The 19620-nt window shown below is 39.4% G+C and overlaps 1 protein-coding gene across 3 annotated transcripts in view; it reads right to left on the reverse strand.

The window, feature by feature from the left end:
* Window positions 1-14476: 14476 nt before the first annotated feature.
* Window positions 14477-19620, reverse strand: part of FGL1 (fibrinogen like 1) — a 63377-nt gene continuing 58233 nt past the window's right edge. For all 3 annotated transcript variants that reach the window (XM_082375380.1, XM_082375379.1, XM_082375381.1), the window contains exons 6-8: window positions 19206-19294; window positions 18849-19036; window positions 14477-14835 (exon numbers count right to left, since the gene is read on the reverse strand). In XM_082375380.1, coding sequence (XP_082231506.1) covers window positions 14676-14835; window positions 18849-19036; window positions 19206-19294 — 437 coding nt within the window. In that variant the 3' untranslated portion in view covers window positions 14477-14675. The remainder of the gene's footprint in view (window positions 14836-18848; window positions 19037-19205; window positions 19295-19620) is intronic.

Here is a 19620-nt window from a genome sequence, read left to right on the forward strand (position 1 = left end):
ATCTCAGTGGCATGGTGAAACCTTGATATACGGGTTGCAAACAAAAGGCTAGCATGGGTAATGGCCTTCATGAGGTCATGGAAGGAGAAATACACCACAAAGATACAGGAAACTAAAAACAACATAATCTATTGAGCTGAAAGCTCAATTAAGGGAGATATCTCTGAAAAAAAGCAGACTATTGCAGGCCATGAATTCTAAGTTAGGGAATTTAGAATCACTCCTGTAAAACTTTATTTTAAAAAGATAAGCCCCTTGGTATAATTTGGTTCATATTTTGAGACAGCTGGGAACGTTTTGGCACAGACCAAAGGGCTATTGTAAATGTTTCAACTCCTTTAAAGAATATTAAAAGGAGAATTGAAGAAACCAGATAATTGTTTGCAGAGATCAAGTGTCAGGACTGCAATATTGCTAAAAGAATAAAGAAGGAGAATATGGCTGTGTCTTTTAGCCGAAAGTGAGCTGACATCACGCCAAGTGTGGGAGAACAGAATACAAGTAAATTCAAAAGGAGTTTCAATATAACCCTTGATGGGAGGCTAAAAGCAAGTGGCCTCCAGGATGATTTGGAATACATTTCAGCATTATTGAATGAATAACACATGGTTCAAATCTTAATCTGAAAACCCAATCAGCTACATGTGATGAAACCTTGACATTTGTAGAAGGCTGAGCTTCGGGGGCATGACGTAAGCGAAACAGTACCTGGTGACGATGATGACTCTATTTGGTCAATTAAATGGGGTATTTGAAAATCAAGTAAAAAGAAAACACGTGGTTAGTACACAGCATTAGAATTTTTTAAATGGAAGCATTTAAATGCAAAACAAATCCCTACTTTAAGAACTTTCTATAAAGCATACCTTCTTTTGCAAAACTTGGAAAAGGCCATAAAACTTAATGTTGGAGTCATATACATTGAGTACATTTGAACGACTAGGGTGTGCCACATTTTGTATAGAAAAAAAAGTGAAAAAAGAATACACCTATTAGCTGGTATGTGTAAAATAACCCTGGAAGGATACACCTATTAGCTGGTATGTGTATAAAATAACCCTGGAAGGATACACCTATTAGCTGGTATGTGTATAAAATAACCCTGGAAGGATACACCTATTAGCTGGTATGTGTATAAAATAACCCTGGAAGGATACGAAACGAACTGTTAATCTTACTTTGCATCCAGGACACAGGAGTAAAGGGGAGAAATTTCTTTGTACGCCATGTTGTGTATTAAAAAATTTTTTTGTTGTCTAATTTTTTTTTTAGTTTCTTTTTGGCTGTGTTGGGTCTTCGTTGCTGCGCGTAGACTTTCTCTAGTTGCGGCGAGCGGGGGCTGCTCTTCGTTGCGGTGCGCGGGCTTCTCATTGCGGTGGCTTCTCTTGTTGCTGAGCCCAGGCTCAAGGCACGTGGGCTTTAGCAGTTGTAGCAAATGGATTCAGCAGCTGCGGTACGCAGGCCCTAGAGCGAAGGCTCAGTAGTTGTGGCACACAGGCTTAGTTGCTCCTCGGCATGTGGGATCCTCCCGGATCAGGGATCAAACCCATGTCCCCTGCATTGGCAGGTGGATTCCCAGCCACAGCCCCACCAGGGAAGTCCCTGTGTTTTAAAATTTTGATTCATGTTCATTATGTAGTCCAATAAGCAGACAGACAAACAAACAAATCGAATGACTGCAAATAAAATGTTTATCTTTGACATGGTTTCTGGAGATTTGATGTTCAACATATTAATAAATAAATCAACTTACATCATATAGTCAGACAGGTAAGACAGTAATCCTTCTGCAGCATATTTTCCCCAAACTTTAGCATGCATCAGAATACCTTTGCTAAATATGGAATTGACATGGTAATATTACACTTTACCCATCGCATTGTATGCAATGCCTCAGTGGAACATTTGGGGAGAATATTGAATAACATGCAATGAATATGCCTTCTGTTGAGTAATGCTTGCCTCTGATTGCTTTGAATTTGTGAGTCAGAATCTGGAGGAGGAGGGAGTGGAATCATTCTCTCCCTTTTCTCCCACACGGCGCCCCTTACTGACCACAAATTCTTGGCTTTGACTCTTATTAGGGGTTTTCTGTCAGATTTTATGGTTTTCCACATTCTAAAATACAAGTTGTATAAATAAATGACACATGCTTCAGGCCCACAGATGCCTTTAGATATTTTTGAGATTCCCTGTGGGCTAGTTCTCCACCTTCCTTCATAATGTAACACAGATTGGGCATTTGGACTCGAATTAGCAGGCAACAACTAGATCTTTACTCTGGACTTTCATTTGCCCATTGCTGCAGTTGCTCTGGGTCGGGTTTGATTAGGATACAGCCCACAGGATTTCAATTAACAAACTCTTAAAAATTGCTTGAAAGGTCCCATCTACCAAAGTAAAAATTTTGTGATGTCTCTATGAATATTGACAATACGTTGGTGTATCATGTGCTTCATTCTGTGAAGTTAACCTGTAACATATCAAAGGCAACTGGTTAAGATAAGACTCGGTCAGCTCCTACCCTCAGGTTCAAGGATATATCCTGCCAGGTAGGCAGAGCCCAGAAGCTGAAGTTTCTGCATAGCAGCATGGATTAAGGCATAATAAAACATATTTGTAAGCTCTTCCCCCATTCAACTCTAACTGTATCAAATTAGGGGGAGAGAAATTTCTAGGATCCAGAGAAAGGACTGAGCATTAGGTAATCTTGGCCTACAGCATCGGGTGCAGATGAATGCTTCCATGGTGGAATATCATTTTGAAATTGTAAATATTCTTCTACTGCTCACCTCCATCAACCAGGTGAAAGACATAGTATTTTCTAATTGTTCTGAGTCTGAGGGTGCCTGAATCCTCCTTCAGCCTGCCCGAGTTTGGGCTTTGATACAGAAACAACGATTGAAAAGACATGCTTTCTTCCCTTTGTCCCTGCAGATGGTTGCAAAGGGGATCCTTTCCAGCTTTTATCATTGGGGGGTTAGGTCAGATCCATAGGCACAAATGCCATGTAGCTAAAAGACATTCAAAAGTCAGTTTGTTAAAATGATTTCTAACGAAGAGAGTTAGAAATGTATTAAGAAAATATTTCCATTTTTCCTAATTTTATTTATTTATTTTTGGCTATGTTGGGTCTTCGTTGCTGCCCGCGGGCTTTCTCTAGTTGGGGTGAGCAGGGGCTACTCTTCGTTGCAGTGTGCTGGCTTCTCACTGCGGTGGCTTCTTTTCCTGCAGAGCGTGGGCTCCAGTAGTTGTGACACGCAGGCTCAGTAGTTGTGGCGCATGGGTTTATTTGCTCTGCGGCATGTGGCATCATCCCGGACCAGGGCTCAAACCCGTGTCCCCTGCATTGGCAGGCAGATTCCCACCCACTGCGCCACCAGGGAAGTCACCATTTTTCCTAATTTTAAATTAAAAATTCATGTATAATGGTTACTTAACCTTTTTTTTAAAAGTAGAATTTAGAGCATTGAAATTGTTAGTTCATTTTTCCTTAGTTGTTTTCTTTACACTCTTACTTCTTTTCTCTATGACTCATTTCTTTCTCCTGAGCTTAGAGACATAGGTGTTAGATGTTAAGAGTATGAATTCTAGAGCTAGGGCACTCGGGTTCAAATCCCAGCTCATTGCCTGCTAGCTGTGTGATCTTAGGCATTATTACTTAACCTCTCTGAGTCTATGTTTCTTCATTCATCACAAGGGAATAATTTTTATAAAGCCTAGCTCAGAGGGCTGTTGAGAGGATTAATAAGCAGAGATGAAGCACCAAGAACAGCATCTGGCACTTGCTTAAACACCACGTTAAGTGTCAGCTTTACTCCTGTTCTTGCTGAGGGATTTTCTTGTACCTTTTGCCCCATGATTTGCCTCTTCCTGATGCTTCTTCTCTCCTAGTCTTAACTCTAGCTTTCGCTCTACATTAACATGCTGACTTCATTTGTTTGTTTATTTCTTGGTGTAGATTTCCCCCAGTGGTTTTGAATCATAAGATTCCCTGGGTGGTAGAGAATGACCTTTATTATTAACTACCAAGAGCTTGGCATAAATGTAAAGACTGTCACTTGCTAAGTGATTCATTTATTACCCACTACTGTCATGCACTGGTCATAAGACAATCGAAAGGCACAGATTAAAAGAACACTCATCTACTTTAATTGTTATGTTTTGGAAATAATGTGTAACATTAAAACCACAACTCCAAATCATAAAACCTAAGATTTGGGAGAGACCAAAAAGATCACTCAGTTTACTACCCAGCTGATGCTTGTGTGCATTCGCAATATTCTCCACAAAAATTCCAGCTTCAATTAAATCCTGTGATGATAATCTTATCAACTCGAGGGGCAGCTTATATTATCTTTTAGGTAGCTTTGAATCTTGGGAGATTCTTCCTAACTTTAGTCAAAATTAGCATACTCACATTTATTTATTTTACTCTTTTGAGTTCTTAGGGAATAAATATAACACATATTTCTATAAAAATATTTCAGATATTTGCTGACTGTTCACATGTTTCTCCTGGGGTTCTCTCTGGGTATTCCCTGTTGAGCTAAATATTACTAATTTTGTTCATTGTAGACAGTCTTTTCTGAATGAACTTATAGTTTCTTAATATCCTTTTAATTTTGGTCCCAAATTGAACCCAATATTCCATATATAGCTGGGTAAGTCCAAAGTAGTTATTACCTATATTTACTATTCTACATTCTAGATGTTATACTTCTACTAATGGACCCCAAGATCATATTAGCTTAATTTTGGTAGCTACATCACTCTTGTGAATAATATTGTATTAATTCTGTCCAACTGACTGTCCCAATACAGATCTAATTAGCAACTCATTCTTTGGAGGTTCCATAGCATTTTCTATAGACTTCTATTATAAGACACAGTGCAAAGGTATTCTAATTATTTTATTGTTTTGATTTTAATTTCTTCTAATTATTTTATTGTGTTCTTGCATTTGACTATGAACTCCACATAGGTGAATTTTTCATCATTTTGTTGTAGTGACTAATAACTTATCTGTTACTTAAAACATGTTTATTGAATAAATGTTGCATAATCCCTTTATAGTGCTTTTTAAAGGTAACTGCAGTTAACGGAGATCACTGTACCATAAAGTCACATGAAAATTTTGATAGAAGAGGCCCACAGAGATTAATAAACCCATCTCCCTTCCTAGAGGCCTGCAGACCAAACCAACTAGATGAAGAGTTATATAACCTAAATCTAACGAACATCAGGAAAAGGGATTATTAAACCCAACAGCTTAGCCAAGTGTATGTCCTATGCATGCCTCCAACTGTACAGCCACTGGAAACATCACGTAAGATATGAACGCGTTACCATGCAGAGTCGGCACCCACCATGGCAAAGTCATCAGCTTCAGAAGACCGAAGCCATGAGCAAACCTGTTCCAAGGAAACCTGATGCTGGAAAATTCCAGTGAATTCTGCTGCCTTGGCAGTTACATGACATCCAACGACCTGCATGCCTTTCAGGAGATCGCAATGACTCTGACCTTAAACTAAACATAGGAGCCTGGAAGATTAGGGTCCTATTTCTGCTGTTTGGGTTTTTAATATGTCCTTCATATCCTTTCTTATTTGGTCTTTGGTTAATACACATTCTTTGGTAACAGCTGCTATACTGAACACAGAGGAACAGCTACCCCAGGACTGTAAATTCTCTTGGATTTTGCAAACTTGATATACAATTTCCAGATTAGCATTGATAGCAATGCTTCCAAGTGATAACTCATAGAAAATGATGAAGCAAGTTCTCCTGACAGTGAGGTCCTGCGTGCACTGAGCCGATGCGGAACGCTAAAAAAGTAGGTGTCCACGTCTTTGAGGTGATTCAGGGTGCATCCAGTGACAGCTCCCTTCCTTTCTGTCCAGAAATTCCCATCAGAAAAGTTACACCCAAAATAAATAAAGCTGTTGTTTGATTACTGAAGGGCCTTTCCATTACCTGAGAAGAAGGGAAGATATTCTAGCCCTTCTTTATTAGCATCTTAGGAGGCACTGGTGAAGCAACACCTGAGAAGATACAAGTGATAACATACGTGAGGGACAATCAGTTCCCAGGGACTGAGTTTGTCCCCGGGCCCAGGCACAGAGCCTCTCTGAAGACCCTGAGCAGCCTAAGGCAGAAAATGCCGAGCAGCAGCGGTGAGGTGTGAAGGCCTCGGCCAGCCAACGTCTAGGGAGTCCACTGGGCTGCTTCCTGAGGGAGGAAGGACTAAAGACAGGAGAGGAGAAAGCCTGGATTCACCTAGGATCTGATCTGCAAAGAAAACCGTCTCTGGGTGGCATCCTTTGCCACTGTCACCTTGCAGGGTAAGCAAGCCGCGCTCTGGGAAGCCCGCCTGGGAAGCTGCAGAAGCAGACCTGCAACACCGCCTGGGAGCACTTTCACAGGCGGTCACTCTGTTAGAGCCACTCTGTGTAGGCGGGGAGGCCAGGCCCGCACTGCGGGCGATTCTGCGTTCAGGGCTCACGGCGTCTCACCGAGACGACAGACCCCAGAGCACAGACACCCCGTGAAGGGCCTCAGGTCCGGTACACCCTTCCCGCCAAATTCATAAACACCAGAGCTAGAAAAAGCTAACAAGAGTGTCTCCATACCCCACCACCGTTTCAATTAAGCACTTCACAAAATTCCCTCCTATGTTTTCTTTCTGTTACTTTGGGAAATTTGAACAAAACATTTTTTCAGATAAAGTATACAAGTATTTATTGCAAAATATTTAAATTTTTATACGTTAAAGCATTCTCTGGCCCAGAAAGCATTCTGTCCTGAGGACTTGTCACATCTTAGAATGGAAGGCTCTGTTTTGGTGGGTTTTATTTATGGATATAGGAAAAAAAAAAAAAAGGGTAACTGAAACTGGTCACATAGTCTGCCCCACACTTTAAAAAAAAAAAAAAGTTTTTTTTTGGTTCTGGGCTCATGTCCAGCATGGAAAAGTTTTAGTCTCTAAATAGACTCTTTCAGGAAGTTTTGGATGATGGTGAAGGATGGTATAAAGAGAAGTGTGACACCCTAACTTTGTCCTTGGTGAATATTTTCTTATGCAAAAACTACAGTGACCATTGGGCTCCAGGGATCAGTCTTTCATTAAATTATGAAACGAGGAGAGAGACAGCTGTCACTCAGGCCCCTCGGCCGGTAGTCTGGTCCAGGCTTGCTGACTGAAGGAATGAGTGTGGAGCGCTCACCAGCTGTCTAAGCACCCTGGCTGGGGGCATCCGATCCTCCAGGGGGTCCCTGAAGGATTTGGGGAGCACGCCTGATAGCTATCTGCATGCTGTAATCATCACTGAGGTGCTGCTTTCTTGCACTGTTTCAGAAAACTGTATGAGACTATAGATCTGAACTTTTCACATAAACTTTTATCACATTGGGGTTCAATCTGGAAGACTGTCCTTGAACTAAAGCTAAGATGTCAAACACCTCAGCTTCTCTGAATGAGAAGAGTGTTGAGGAGTGACACCAAGGATCTTTAAACTTTGGGGTGAATCAGATTTGTTTATGCACCTTGTTAAAAAGTAAGTGGCCCAGGCTGACAGCTTGATATTAAAAATAGCCTTGAAAGTACAACACATAGTCCTTCCAAACTCCTAGTTCCTCTGAGTTACACATCCTACTACATGCTGACTCATACACAAACAAGATGCAGATGTTGTTTGAACCTAGGCTACCAAGATCCCTATTTAGAAAAATTTCTTAATCATATTCACCAAATTACTTACATATTCTGAGAGTTTTCAGAACCATTCTTTTTCTGGTCCTACTGGTCTCTGAGGCAACATGGAACTCCATTTAGGATTTCATTTTAATTTGAAATTGTTTTGCATAATCATTTTTTTTTAAGTATGTGATTTCCTGCCTCTTCAACATGAGTGAATACATGAGGATATAATACTCTTTCAAACCACAACTATTAGAATAGGACAAAAGTTGCAAGGGAATGATGATTTTCCACCCATGAGCTACTTAGTGTTGTTTCAGATTTAACTTTCTCATAACAAGGGAAACGTAAGTTATTTTTAATCTTTAAAAAAAAAAAAAAAACTGGTGATGAAAAAGCTGGTATCTCTAGAAGACCTTCTTTGAAGAGTATGGGATTTCTGAGAATCTCAGTTAGTTAGCTGGTCACCAGAAAAGGACAGAGAAGCCTTTATAACTAGCTGAGTTTTCTGAGGTTTCATTTTACATTTCAAGAGCTCTGTGTTCCAATATCACTCAACTGAAAAGAGATAGAGTAGGTGTAACTAAAGGACAAGAGTGAAAGAGATGAAACAGCTGGCATGTTAGCCACCTTTAAGAGCTCCCAAACTACCTGTTACTCCAAAGAATTATGACGTGCACAATAATTCCTAAGGGTTTAATCATTCCTTCTGGGAGAGAAGCCACAGCAAAAACCAGAGAGTGAGCTAGTATCCAACAAGTGGGTATCTGTTTAGCACCCTGAAGAAAACAAAAGCAAATTACCCCTAAATCTAAACTGCGTGAGGTCATCTTCCAATGAACTAAAAAACCTAGTACTTCTAAAATATACTCCTGGCCTCATTCCAATTGCTATATGACCTTGGAGAAACTTCTTTTGAAGTTTTCTGTGTCTGTAAAACCTGGATAATAGTACTATCTGTCCCAGATGGTTGGAATTGTATGAATTAATTAGTTCAAGCTGGAAAGGTCTTTGATAATGTTAAGTGCTGAATATTGTTATTGTTAGCGGTGCAGGTGGAGGCAATGTTACATAGCACATCTATAATTAGAAAGGCCTAGAAACTGCAAATGGTGCCAATGTCCCGGGAGTTGAGACAATACCCTGTGTCAAGTCGGCTTGTTATGAGAGAACGCCTAATTCGCTCTTTTATCCTCTTGCAAAGGTTGCAGCTTGTCATGAAGTTGCCCACCATAGAGTATGGTTTTTCCTGGGTATATAGTCTTTTGAAGGCACTGTTCTAAATGAAGTGCTGATATTCATTGGAACACAGGGTACAGTCTTGGGATTACAATGCTTGTTAATTCATTTGAGTCGAGGGAGTCACAAAGTCCTTCCCCAGAAATACCTGTCCTCTGCAAAATGCAGAAAATTTCTTCATCTGAAAAAATGAAGGAAGAGGTCTAAACCTTCTTTTAGAGATGATAAGCATTCTTTTTTTCCAAACAAACAAAACCCCATAACACATAGCAGTGTTATGTGGAACCCAAATACAGAAAATAGATAAAAACAGCTGTGTCGAATGAAAAAAAAAAGAGGAAAACTTCCTGTTACCTACAGTGACCCTGAGGCACGTTATCAAAATTAAAGGCTCCCCCGAGCCCATTTTAGAGACCACTGGACCAGATGGTCTGTAAACCAGGTTTCATTCTCTAATTTTTTAGTTTTTATTTTTTTTTTTGTGGCCGCACTGCGTGGCATGTGGGATCTTGGTTCCCTGACCAGGGATTGAACCCACGCCCCCTGCAGTGGAAGCACGGAGTCTTAACCACTGGACCGCCAGGGAAGTCCCTAATTTTTTAGTATTTTAAATTCCAGTAATATGAAGAACCTGGATTGCGGGGCTCTTACAACTTGTCCAGAGAAAATACAGCTTATCCAGAGTCATAATTCATTTTATCTGCTACCTTGTCTGGAAAACCTTCTCTGACCATCTCTCTTCTCACACCTTCAACTCTTGGTGAAGGTCACACAGCACTCCAATTCACCATTACCACATTCCTTTTTTATCTTCCTCATCTTCAATAGCACCACCACTGTCATCGTAGTAAATATTTATGGAGCACTTAGTATGTGCCAAGCACAGTATATCTCATTTAATCCTCACAACACTACTATAGGGTAACTAGATTATTATTCATATTTTAGAGATGAGAACACTCAGCACAAAGATGTAAAGTAATTTGTCAGAGAAAAAAAGGCAAAGATAAAATTTAAACCTCAGTTAGACTGCAACCTTCTTGGGCAATAGCTAAACATTAAACCATCTCGTTTATCGCTTGGAGCAGACTAACTGCCTATATGTTGACTTGTCTTTCTCCCCAACTAATTTCGTGTTGACCAAACAATAGATTATAGGCTGTAAGGAAGGATCTTGTTTTTATGATTTGCATCCTTTCTGAAACTGTAGATCTTGGGCAAATTTGTGAAGTTGGTACTTGCAGGGACACCTCCCCACCGCCTTTTGTTAAAAATACCATTTGTCTTTTGGTGGAAACCTCTTCTGCAATGATGTCAGGTATTTACCATTCTTGCATTTCCTTTATACTTCCGTTTTATTAAAAAAAAGGTGGGGGGGGAACTCAAGTTTCTTTGCCATAATGTAATCACCTGATATAAATTAAAAGCATATTTGCATTTTAAAAAGTGGTAAAATCTAATAAACCACTCTCTAATGGTAAAATTTTAGAGGAATTGGTTTATACTGGGGTCTTCCTCATGTTTTGACTTCAGGTAAACCAGTCCAATTTCCCTCTCTCAAGTCTAAACTCAAATGACCTATCTATTCTCTCTAACTGCTTTTATTTCCTACCCTCTGGCTATTCTCCCCACTAGGTCTATTGAAATAGGCTTAAGGACACAAATAACATCATCACTAAATCCAAAGGTTTTTCATTAGAACTCTTTCTCTTCCATCTTTTTATGGCATTAAAATTCTTTTTCATTCCTTCTGCATTGAAAAACTATTACACTGAGATTTATGTAACACTATACTTGTTTAGCTCCCCTCCCACTTCTCTATAAAATCATTTTTTTCTCCTTTAAAAGCTTTTCTTCTTTTGATCTCCTAATTGCATGAGGTCTCCATTCTACTACTTGAGCAAATAATACCCATATTTAAAATTGGTACTGGCCCCCCATTATTTATGCCTTCCCAAAGTATGATCTGTGGGACACTGTTCCCAGAAGACTGCATTAAAAAAAAAGTTCAGTTATCTATGAAACAGACTCACAGACATAGAGAACAGACTTGTGGTTGCCAAGGGGGAGGGTGGGATGGGGGAGGGAAGGATTGGGAGTTTGGGATTAGCAGAGGCAAACTATCATACATAGAATGGATAAACAACAAGGTCCTACTGTACAGCACAGGGAACTATATTCAATATCCTGGAATAAGCCATAATGGAAAAGAACATGAAAAAGAATATATATATATATATGCATGACTGAATCACTTCGCTGTGCAGCAGAAATTAACACAACATTGTAAATCAACTATACTTCAATAAAATAAATTTTAAAAAAAGTTCAGGAACCATGACAAACACTTTTCTTGCCTGTACATTCTAGCAACTATAACATTAAATATTCTCTTTCACGATCTTCCAGATAGAATAACTACATGACAAAATTCTGGCCAATAAGGCATAAATTGAAGTCTATTGACCCTTCGCCCTTCTTCCTGCTTTCAACACGGACTCAAAGTAGAAACTGCAGTAGAAAACTTGTGATTTTGAAGGCAGGGCAAAGTGAGTTGCAGAGATATCAGCTTCCACACTGCAGAGCACTGAACCAAGGCCAGCAACCTCCTGCCTCCTGAGTTTTTGTTATGTAAGATGAACAAACCCCCATTTGTCTGGACTTCCGTAATAAGTGATGTGCATCTTGCAGCTGAACACACTCCTAACTAGATCTAAAAGTGCAAAAGTGGCTCACCTTTTATCTGCGGAGAATACATTCAAAGATCCTCAGTGGATGCCTAAAACCGTGGACAGTACCGAACCCTATATATACGGTTTTTTCCTATACGTACATACCAATGATAAAGTTTAATTTATAAATCAGGCATAGTAAGAGATTAATAACAATAATAAAATAATAATACACGTAATAAAAGTTATGTGAGCGTGGTCTCTTTCTCTCTCTCTCCCACAATATTTTATTGTACAAATTTAATGCCTTTTCCATCTTAACTAAGCACTTTCCATGCTCTGTGGCTGTAATTATTGCAGTTTGAGGTGCGACAGCAAAACCAGCACAAATTTCTTTTTTTTCACAATTTCACAGAAAGGAGATTCGGTCTTACCGTAGATCTTAGCAATCCCAGCATACGATTTCTTTTCTTTCCTCATTGAGAATTTTCAGTTTTTCACTTAAATGAAGCACTTTACAGCTCCTCTCTGGCACATCCAAATCAATAGCATCACTACTTTTGAGCTTGGGGGCCATTATTAAGTAAAGCAAGGGTCTCTTGAACATAAGCGTTGCATTACCCAGACAGTTGATCGGATACTGAGGCGGCTACTAAGTAACAGGTGGGAAACTCCAGACAAAGGGAAGATTTCCATCCACGTGGGATGGAGCAGATGCACGCAAGATTTCATCACGCTACTCAGAAGTTGCATAATTTAAAACGTAAATTGTTTATTTCTGAAATTTTCTATTCGAAATTTTCAGACCATGGTTGACCGTAGGTAACTGAAACCTTGGAAAGGGAAACTGCAGGTAAGGGGGGAGGACTACTGTATGTTCCTCTTGGAACTTCAGAATGCGCCTAAGCATATTAAAGGACGTGAGAAAGACTCAAGAGAAGAAATCTGTTGAATTTTGTGTCTTCTCCTAGACTCATTTGATCAAGGGGCCCTTTTCTTCCTGTATTAATTATTACTATCCCACAGAACTACTGTTCCCTACAGTCTTATTTTTCCAAGTGTGATCCCTAGACCAGATTCCTAAATCTGCATCACCTGAAAACTTGTTAAAACAACTAGAACAACTGAGGCCCCACCCCAGAATCACTTTAACTAGATGCCCAGGTGATTGGTATGACATTAAAGTTTGAGAAGCCTGCTTTGGAAAGCACTGTTTAGAGGATAAAGTATCAGTACAACTAACCTTAACATCTTTTTTGTTGTTTGTTTTGTTTTGTTTTGGCGGCCCCGGGAGGCATGTGAGATCTTAGTTTCCCGACCAGGGCTCGAACCCATGGCCCCTGCAGTGGAAGCCAGAGTCTTAGCCACTGGACCGCTAGGGAAGTCCCAACCTTAACATCTTTATGTGACCCATTATTTCAAGACATCTGTTATTATTGTCTCTTAATGCCAACTTCACTAATAATTACGGCTAGTTCTTATTGACTGCTTACTTTGTGCAAGGCATTACTCTAAGTACTTTACTTGTGTGTAATCCTCAGCCCAACCCTATGAGGCAGGTACTATTATAATCTTCATCTAACAGATGAGATTACTGAAGTTCAGAGACGTTAAGCAGCCTACCCAAGGTCACACAGCTATTAGGTGGCAGAATCCTTGGTTTAAGGATGTAAGGATCACTAAACCATATTGCCTCTCTAGCCTTTTTTTGTTTCCATGCACTTTTTTTTTTATAATTTTTTTAAATTAATTAATTAATTTGTATTTATTTTTGGCTGTGTTAGGTCTTCGTTTCTGTGAGAGGGCTTTCTCTAGTTGTGGCAAGCAGGGGCCACTCTTCATCGCGGTGCGCGGGCCTCTCACTGTCGCGGCCTCTCTTGTTGCGGCGCACAAGCTCCAGACGTGCAGGCTCAGTAGTTGTGGCTCACGGGCCTAGTTGCTCCGCGGCATTTGGGATCTTCCCAGACCAGGGCTCGAACCCGTGTCCCCTGCATTGGCAGGCAGACTCTCAAACGCTGCGCCACCAGGGAAGCCCCTCCATGCGCTTTCTTGCTTTGTGTACTTTACACAAGGATTTCTCTCTGCCTGCAATGATTTCCCACATAACACCTAGTTAAAAGATCTCAGCTCAAAAAGTTAGTTCTTCTGGGAAACTTCTCTGACCCCCCTCCCCCAAGCCAGGTCAGGTTCCCTGCTATACATCCCCCAGGCACACATTTTTTCTTCATACTTATCAGCTTTTGGAATTATTTATATTTTTGTGATTGTATGGTTAGTGTATGTTTTTAGCCAAAACACTTAGCTTCATGTGGGTTTGAAGTGCGCCCTCTGTGTCTGACACATCCCAGAAGTTGCAGCGTGGGTGCAAAACATTTGACTCAGCATGCGAAGACTTGGACTTGAGTCCTTGTTCCCCTACTTATTAGCTTTGTAACTTTGAGCAATGACAGCCTCTCAGATCCTCAGATTCTCAGCTCTTTTAAATGGGGATCATAATACCTCACAGGACTGGTATAAGAATTAAAATGAGCCTTCTGAAAGAAGTGTGTAATCTACCTAAACATCCTAAAAATACGAGAAAGTGTTTTATAGTGATTAAGATCCTGGGTTGTATTTAAAGTTCTAGCTTTGCAGTCAGAGACCTGAGTTCATTCTCAATTCATAATATTTATTATCCACGCAGTTGATTTGGCAATCCATTATTTGCTGGATTATTTTCAGGTATTTTTAAAACTGCATTCATATGTAAGTTATTATAAATTTATGCTGTGTTATCTCCCAAGTCATGTATATACTCTATGCTTTTTATTTTTTGTTCAACAATAATCTCTTATTGTAGTCCTTTGCACGTAGGAATTCAATTAAATAGTAACATAATCTACATTTATTCGGTGAATATCACTTATTTGCTGTACTGAAAGTACATTAATTAATAAAGGCAAGTAAGAATGAAAAGCAGTGCACATAACAATTGCCATCATTATACATGTGAATGTTTAGATTTGCTATTTTTCAAATCACTTAAACCAAGATGAACTGCAGAAATGAAAGCTCAGCAGGGACAATTAAACAATATTTGGAATAAAATCATTTGGCCTAATTTTCATAACCACAGATTTCAAGGAATACCACCATCCATGCCAGGTGTGCCAGACTATCCCATTGTCCGTTTTAGCCGTGTAGGGGCCCGTGTGATATAAACCATTCAGGTTTGCAGAGTGACACCTAGTGGGAGGAAAAATAAACACAAAACAATCAGACTAGAAAAACACCCTTTGAAACCATTTTATTGTGCTAGCAAATGATCAAAAACATTTTAATTATGAATTCTGCCTTTTTTTTTTTCTTGGCCACGCCGAGCGGCTTATGGGATTTTAGTTCCCCATCCAGGGATTGAACCCACGCCCTTGGCAGTGAGAGTGTGGCGTCCTAACCACTGCACCGCCAGGGAATTCCCTCTGCCATTTTTAGATAAGGGAATATTTATCAGTTTCCAAAAGCCAAGTGATTCTACAACATGAGTTTTTTAAACTGGTAGGTTTTAGTACCATAACAGCTCTCAGGATAAAACCTAGGCCACTTAGAGAGTACTGGTAAAGGAGGAGTTCTGTTCTTAGTAGAAAAGGAAGGAAGGAAGGAAGGGAGGGAGGGAGGGAGGGAAGGAAGGGAGGAAGAAAGAAACAGGAAGAAAGGAAAAGAAAGAAAGAAAGAAAGAAAGAAAGAAAGAAAGAAAGAAAGAAAGGAAGGAAGGAAGGAAGGAAGGAAGAAAGAAAAAGAAAAGAGAGAATGGAAGGAAGGAAGGGAGAAAACAAGCAAGCAGAAACATGACCTTGTAAGCCTGAGCCTTAGCAAGAGCAGCATGGCTAAGAAAGCAGGGTGTGGCCCGCTTCTCTATTCGCCAGCTCCCCTGTATACGTTACACTACAGTGCTCATCTGTCTGCTGCCAAGACTTAGCTTTCGGAATTCAAATTCCCTTCCTCCCTCTTAAAAATCACCAGTGTATCGATTATTTTAAGCTCAGGGATAAGAAAACAAAACCTAAACCACCATTTAAAATTTTCCCAGCCATCAGACAATAATCATTTGTCTTAGTTGCTGAGTTAACTTTTTACATTTATTGCTCCAACCTAGATAAGTGGGTTAGGTTATCACACATTTTTAAATGTCCCCCTTCCTCCTTTGGAATCTGTAAATTTTGTTCCTGATATGGATACACTGAGGATAGGTGATAATTTTCTGTGTACTGTTATGAAATTAGTTACTATATATTTATTGATATAACCAATGAAAAGATATCAGACATTAGGACATAAGGAGAACATTCACAAGGAATAGTTCTTAAAATCTTTGGAAAGCACCTAAATTGCTGAATCAAAGAAAGCATATAATTTACCCATAAACGCTGAGTGGCTGGCTTGAACCCCTTGCCCGCCTTGTAATTCTCTCCTGCCGACCGTCCTGACAGTCCTCCTAACTTAAATTGATGCAACTAATCAAAACCATGTATGCTAAATCTGCAAGTGTTAAGAGCCTACTGTGTTTTTAAAACTGCAATGGAAAGTAACGTCAAAAGACAAAACACTCTAAATTGAGCCTCCAGAACATACATTTTGACATATTTCTGTCTTCCTAGAGACACCTACTACATGTACTTTTTTATTTGGTCTGTGATTTGAATGCTATTAGGGAACTGACTCTGGTCAACACAGGAAACCTTAGCAATTCTAAGACCAATTTTCCAGCATCTTCCAGGTTCTAGAACAGCCTGGACTTGAAGCTAGATTGGAAGTTGATTGGGGCTTCCTTGGTGAAGAAGTAGCTGTGAGCACACACATGAGATGCTACACCAGAAAAGCAGAGAAGACGTCAACACTCAGTTATTAGTTTGCTATGCAGAGAAAGAATGCCTTGTAAGTGGAGTATACTTATGAAGTGCCAAGATTTCTTGTAAATTGGAAGAACTATGGGACAGAAAAAAAAAGAGTAAGGAGGAAGAGGATGATGCAATTAAACCACAGAAGCAGCAGGTATGGTAGAAGGAGCACTGAGCTCCTGGAACAACTGACTTTTTCTCCAGCTTTTCTGTTTTTCCACCTGCACAGCCTTATCATCTCCTCTGACTCCAAGGATAACGCAGGCTCCTTGGGTGGCTGCAGCAACTGAATTGCCTTTCTTTGTCCTCCCTGAACCCCTATCTTTAAAGTCAAGTAAATCGTTTATTAGCCCCTGTTAATCTGTGTGCCAGCTGTCTTCCACTGGGTAGGTACTTAGTTTTGATCTCCTGCTAACATTAACAATGTGGTTGTTATTTCCGTGTATGGAATTCTGTTCCAAACCAAACATTAAGGGCTGCTTGCAACTTTGTGAATCATAGATGTTTTACGTAATGCTGATAATTCTTACATAAGGCTAACTTAGAACGGGAAGAAAAAGGAAGATGAAGAGAAGCTGATAAAGATGGTTTTAAGAGAACAAGAAAACCGCTGGGGAAAAGATTATCACCACCTTCAACTTGTCAAACAGGAAAGATAACTTTGTTTCTCTGTCTCCTCTCACTGCTGTGTGTGTTCTACTTCCCTTACAAATGACCCAAAATTAAACGGACTCAAACTTTGAAAAAAAGCAAAATCCAGATAAAATAGTGTTTTTACAACTATCTAGGTTCAACTTGACACTCCACACTATACACAACAAGCTGTACCTCCATAGAATCTACAACTCTAAAATCAGCACATCACAATAACACAAGATGTTCATAATGAGGATTCTCATGATTTTAGGGAAAACAGACATATGTCTGGTATACCTCCACTTAATAAAACAGAGGATGCTTAATGTTTTAAAAGTATTTACATAATCAAAAAAATGTTAAAATTTGGAATGTGGAATTTAAATGATTATTCCTCAATTACATGGAAAACACGGCACTCCAGAAATACTCAAGATTCTGTAATGCAAAGTTATTTTGAGGGGGCCCCTGTCTTCTAAATAGAAAAGATGTTCAAAGCCCATGTACTGCCTAACAGTCTGAGCACATCTGCTTTGCAGACATAGCAGGCTTATCAGGTTATTTTTAAGGAAGACTGTTTGAATTTTTCCATTCCTGCCTTAACTTTGTGATTACAGCAAAGGGTACTGTCTGGATATCATCTTGGGTGGAGAACAGTTACGGGAATGAGGCATATCTAGCTTAGAGAAGAGAAAACACTGAGGAATACAATAAATATCTTCCTATCCAGCACCCGAAGAGATTATGTTGAAAAAGAATACAATTACTCTGTAGCTACTGAGAAAAAAAACTGGCAAAGTAATAAGAAGGAAGATTTCAAGCAAATAAAAGGAAAATGAAGAAAAATTGATTTAGTACAATCAAAAATGGAATAAGTTTGCTGATAAAGTAACACTGAAGTATTCAATGAGAAGGTGGAATTAGGTTTCAGGAATGTTGTAGAGGAAATTTATGCATTGGAAGGAGCTTGGATTCAATGATTTAATAAAAGTCACAGTAAATGAAAAGTAGTATTACACAGAAAAAATTACAATAATATGGCCATTTGGGATGACACGAGAAGGTGGAGAGCTACTTGGTTATTAGAACATCGAAAATGTTCTCTATTTCTTTGTGTCAATTTGTGACCCACTACTTATGATAACTCACCCATAATTCAGTTTGCAAAGAATCTTTGTAAAAGCAGTAATTTGATTTATTTCTATGATGTATCTTTCAAGCTTTACTAATGTACACAATGAACAAATCCTTAAAGCGACTTCATCACTTAAGAATTCTTATAGGGGCTTCCCTGGTGGCGCAGTGGTTGAGAGTCTGCCTGCCAATGCAGGGGACACGGGTTCGAGCCCTGGTCTGGGAAGATCCCAAATGCCGCGGAGCAACTAGGCCCGTGAGCCACAACTACTGAGCCTGAGCCTCTGGAGCCTGTGCTCCGCAACAAGAGAGGCCACGACAGTGAGAGGCCCGAGCACCGCGATGAAGAGTGGCCCCCGCTTGCCACAACTAGAGAAAGCCCTCGCACAGAAACGAAGACCCAACACAGCCAAAAAGAAAGAAAGAAAGAAGCTTTCATTTTAAAAAAGAAAAAAAAAAAGAATTCTTATAAAGATGATTATTTAATAATACCAGGATCACAAAGAAGACCAACATTACCTCATATATTATAATTAATGCCCACCAGTGAGCAATCATCAACGCCACTACAGCTATGTTTATAAAATGTCAAACCTGTTAAACCACCAGCCAGACTGATCTTCTTTTGCACAGTTCCCTTCGTAGTTGTCGTTATCTCTGTCCCATGTGCTGAATTTCATTCTTTTGTGACTGGCCCACCATTGCACTTCAGGATGAAAATTCCCTGCAAGGGAGTCTCCAGCTGTTCCAGAATATTCCCCAATATGCAAATCATAGGAATTCTAAAGGAAAAGAGGTGACTTCCATTATCAGTTGTTACTATTTTACCAGGCTTATTTAATAAATAAAAGATTAGGTTCTATTGCATATTTTTGTTTCCCCTGACTTCAGGTTTATATTGTATGTTTTACATGTTAATTCATGATGTTAGTTATTTGAAAATGTTCATACCTTTTCATCTCCAACTTTGAAATTTCTGTATTGTGCATAACGGCTATTTTTTTCAAAATCTGCAAGGTTGATTTTTAATGTGTAGTCTCCTGAAAAAAAAAAAAGAAATCATAGTTGTTTTTTTTTTTTTAATGTGTGAGATGACACTGACTTACTGAGGCTTAAAAACAATTTGCGGCTCTATTTTACTTAGACAATTTCCTTCTGCCATGAGTCAGTTTTCAAAGGATAAGCAGTGACTCCATTGTATTTACAACGTGAGTGTTTTATTGTGTATTTTACTCGAAAAAAATTAGGGACGCAATATTAAAGGTAGAACATTTCTACTACATCTATCACAGGTAAAAGCCAGTGTAATTCACTTGGCAAAGAACAACAGAAAGCAAGTCATTTTTTAGTAAGTAGATTAAGAAAT

Source organism: Balaenoptera borealis, assembly GCF_965194805.1.
Source record: "Balaenoptera borealis genome assembly, chromosome: 21".
Taxonomy (NCBI): Eukaryota; Metazoa; Chordata; class Mammalia; order Artiodactyla; family Balaenopteridae; genus Balaenoptera; species Balaenoptera borealis.